The sequence below is a fragment of the Marmota marmota genome, unplaced genomic scaffold, assembly GCF_001458135.2.
Source record: "Marmota marmota marmota unplaced genomic scaffold, marMar, whole genome shotgun sequence".
Classification (NCBI taxonomy): domain Eukaryota; kingdom Metazoa; phylum Chordata; class Mammalia; order Rodentia; family Sciuridae; genus Marmota; species Marmota marmota.
Genome location: NW_025999869.1, coordinates 6,405,520 through 6,409,316, shown reverse-complemented (window position 1 = coordinate 6,409,316; position 3,797 = coordinate 6,405,520). Strand labels below are relative to the sequence as shown.

The following is a 3,797-nucleotide window of genomic DNA, read 5'->3' as shown; positions in this document are numbered from 1 at the left end:
CCCCCGGTCAGGCACTGGCATGTCTGAAGAGGCCTCTGCTGCCTCCCGCTCTAGAGCAAGAGGCGTCCAGCCTGGCTCAGGAGGGCAGCAGTGCGTCACCAGAATTGATATCAGCATTTTGTGTTTATTAGATTTTTTTTTTTTTTAAACGGTTGCCTTCTTTGTGTAGCAGGTGCTACTGCTTTTCAAATAGCACTTAGGATGTCAGGTTCCCTTTTAAAGTAAATATTTTAAGGTAGAAAAAAGTGAGCTGATTTTAAGAAAAACAGTAAGAAATATTTCAGGTTGGGTTCAAATATGGTACCATATCATGGCCAGCTGCAGAGTTGCACGCCTGTCATCTCAGTGCCTGGGAAGGCGGAGGCAGGAGGATCTCGAGTTCGAGGTCGGCCTCAGCAATTTAGCAAGACCCTGTCTCAGTGTAAATAAAAAGGGCGGGCTGGGATAAAATGCAACCGGGTTCTCCCCCTAGTACCGAAAAAACAAACAAACAAACAAAAACAAAAACCCCAGCACTATGAAAATGCAATGTGGCCAGTGGAGAATTGAGAAATGCATAGGAGGCAAAGTGGACTTTCGGGCATCTCTCTTGGGTTCAAAGTGTGGCCCTGCCACTCTGGTTATGTGGCCTTCTTGGGTGTGTGTTTTCCTCTGGTGAAGGAGGGGTGCAAGGTGGCCGCCAAGCGGGCCCAGTGGGACCACGTGTTCTAAGAGCCCTGCTTTGTTCTCCGACGCTCACACACAGTCCCAGCGGCCCACTTCATTAACGTTCTGGGTAGTCACTGTCCCTGTTCTCCCTGTCCCCAGCCTCTCAAGCAGCATGCAGTCCCTGTCCTCGGGCAGCAGCCCTGGTTCCCTCACATCCAGCCGGGGCTCCCTGGCCGCCTGCAGCCTGGACTCCTCCGCCTCGGCCAGCTTCACTGACCTCTACTACGACCCCTTTGAGCAGCTGGACTCGGAGCTGCAGAGCAAGGTGGAGCTTCTGCTCCTGGAAGGCACCACGGGCTTCCGGCCCTCGGGTTGCATCACCACTATCCACGAGGATGAGGTGGCCAAGACCCAGAAGGCAGAGGGAGGTGGCCGCCTGCAGGCCCTGCGCTCCCTGTCTGGCACCCCAAAGTCCATGACCTCCCTGTCCCCACGCTCCTCCCTCTCCTCCCCGTCCCCGCCCTGCTCCCCTCTCATTGCTGACCCCCTTCTGACTGGAGATGCCTTTCTGAGCCCGCTGGAGTTTGAAGACCCAGAGCTAAGTGCCACTCTGTGTGAGCTGAGCCTCGGGAGCGGCAACCGGGAGAGATACCGGCTGGAAGAACCAGGAGCAGAGGGCAAGCCTTTGGGCCAAGGTGAGGAGCGCCGTGTCCACGGGGTGGAACCAGGAGTGGGGGCGATGCTTTGCACTCAGGGCCCCTGTGGTGACTGTGGCCAACACTTCCTGTATGCCAGGTCTTCGTACGGTAGATAATTTAGTTATTCAGGAGACACATCAGCTCTGTATGTGCTAGGTCCTGCACCAGGCCTTTCTCTTGGTGAACTTACTCGTTCAACAGATGTTTAAGTACCTACTAAAACTGAAGGCCACATCTTGCACTGACAGATGCATTCAGCAGACAGGCCACGTCCCAAACACTGGGCGAGTCCCTCAGTCAGTGGGTAAGACACACAAGTTCCTGTTCTCAGGAAGCTGATTTTTCCTTGGAGACACAGGGGAGAACATGCACCCAGATGAAAGTACGAAGAAGTACATCATGCAGGGCATGTGATAGTGCCTTCAGGCCGGAGAGGGACAGCCAGTTCACACTGGGTTGTAAAGGAAGGTGACCTGGGAGTAGAGTCTTAGATGACAAAAAGGAGCCAGCTGTGAGTCAATGATAGGGGACCTAAGGCTGAGTTAAGCGGAGGTCCATTAGGAGGAGAAGTTTATCTTTAGCAGCAACTACATAACAATGCACAGTACTTGACATTTATTAAAGATGTACTATACGCTGGTGAAAGAGATTGCTTCTCCTTTGCCCATTTCACAGATGAGGAAACTGAGGTTGAGAGAGGCAACATCGCTTTCCCTCAGTGACCCAGGCAGCAAACAACAAAGCTGGTACTGGGACCCAGGGTTTGCCAATCCCAGAGCCCAAGAGCTTTCTAGCCATGCTCCTTCCCACTTATGATGGGAGGCAGCTCAGTGTTTATATGTGTGACACTCCTGGTGCTTGCCAGCCCCACCAATTTCCTTTGGCTCAGGACCTGATGGTCATTACAGAGCAGGTGCCCAGTAAGCCCACCTGGGGCTCCTCATTTTCTTGGCACCCTGTCCCTGCAGCACACATACCCAAAACACAATAGTAGCCATGATGCCTTGACCCAGGTATACAGAATTCAGGGACCATTATGCACATTTACCCATGTTAATCTCACAACTCTGAAGTGGGATTGATATTATCCTCATCTTACAGATGGAAAAGGCAAGGCACAGAGAGGTTAAAAGTCTTGTCTTAAGATTAGTTGCACAGCAGTGACAGAATGAGGATTGGCCCCTGCCCAGGTCCCCTCTGTAGCATATGCCCATCTCTGTCTGCAAATGGCTCAAGCTCCTGGCTCCTCATGAGGCCAAGCAGGAGAAGCTGGACCCATGTCAGCCTTATGATTCCAGGAATGGGCAGGGCAGACACTCATGGGCCCAGAATTGTCCATTTACTTTCAAGAGCCAGTAGGAGCCAGCCCTGGTTAACCAGGGCTCTGAGTGGCAGTGGTTGCTTTAGAAAAGGAGCCGAGAGATCCCTGGGGTTCCCTCATCAAGAAGGGAGTCTTGCTGCGTGCTCTCAAACAAAAATAAAAACAAGCCTCCTCCTACAGCAGGTGGCAAATGGTTTCCTGGAGAGGAAGGGGGTACAGGTGGTGCCTCTCACCAGGCTGAAGGGGTGTCTCTGACGTTGAGTCAGGACACTCAGACCCCTGCTGGGTCCTGGGGAATGTCTGCCCTCCCCTCCCAGACGGTGTCCTTGGGGCTCTTGGGCCAGAGACTATACCCAGGGCTGGACACATTTCCTTCGTGCCATCTCTCAAAGCCTCCCCCGCAGAGAGCAATGCCAGCCAGAGCTCAGACGCTAAGCAGGTTATGCGATTAGGGCCGCTGCTCAGTCAGCAGACAAATTAATCTCCTTAAGTGGGTTAGTGGAGGGTGGAGATGCGCGGGGCGAAGGCGGGAGGTCTCCTGGGCTCCGCGTGGGATGCAGGCTGGGAGAGCCGCTTCCTAATGCCAGCACGTTTCTTCTCCCTTGTTCTCCTGCTCACCCCTCCTCTTCCCAGTCACTGTGCCCCGACTCTGTGCACTGCCATGTGGTGAGCCCCTTTCTCCCATCTGTCCCCGGTGCCTGGCACACAATGGTGCTTAGAAGTGTTGGCCGTGAAGTCGCAAGGCCTGGATCTGTCCTTCCCCACCCGACAAGGGCCAGAAACTTTGTAGCCCTAAACCTGGCGACAGGCCTGCATACCATAGGTGCCCATTATTTGGGTCAGGAAGGAATGTGCATAGTGTGGCACCACACCTAGCTGTAAACCCCAGTGAGACTCAAGGACTTGTGCTCAGGGGAGGAAGCGGAGGGGGAGAGCAGGGATCTCATCCTTCGCTTGGCTCCTGCTCAGGAGTCGGGCCTGTATTTCTGCTCCAAGTGTGTAGGGACGGGCCTAGAGGACATCACCATAGTGATAGAGGTGGACAGTGGTAATGAACTTGGTGGAGCCCTTGGCCTGGACCAAGCTCTGCACTGAGGACTTTGCCTATGCTGCCTCCCACCCCCCCCGCT

The 3,797-nt window shown here is 54.0% G+C and overlaps 1 protein-coding gene across 1 annotated transcript in view; it reads left to right on the top strand.

Moving 5' to 3' along the window:
• The window catches only part of Wwc1 (WW and C2 domain containing 1), a 145,427-nt gene that overhangs the window by 105,055 nt on the left and 36,575 nt on the right, over nucleotides 1-3,797 (top strand). Inside the window, exon 11 of the mRNA XM_015492560.1 lies at nucleotides 661-1,343. Within this exon, the coding sequence (XP_015348046.1) occupies nucleotides 661-1,343 (683 nt within the window). The remainder of the gene's footprint in view (nucleotides 1-660; nucleotides 1,344-3,797) is intronic.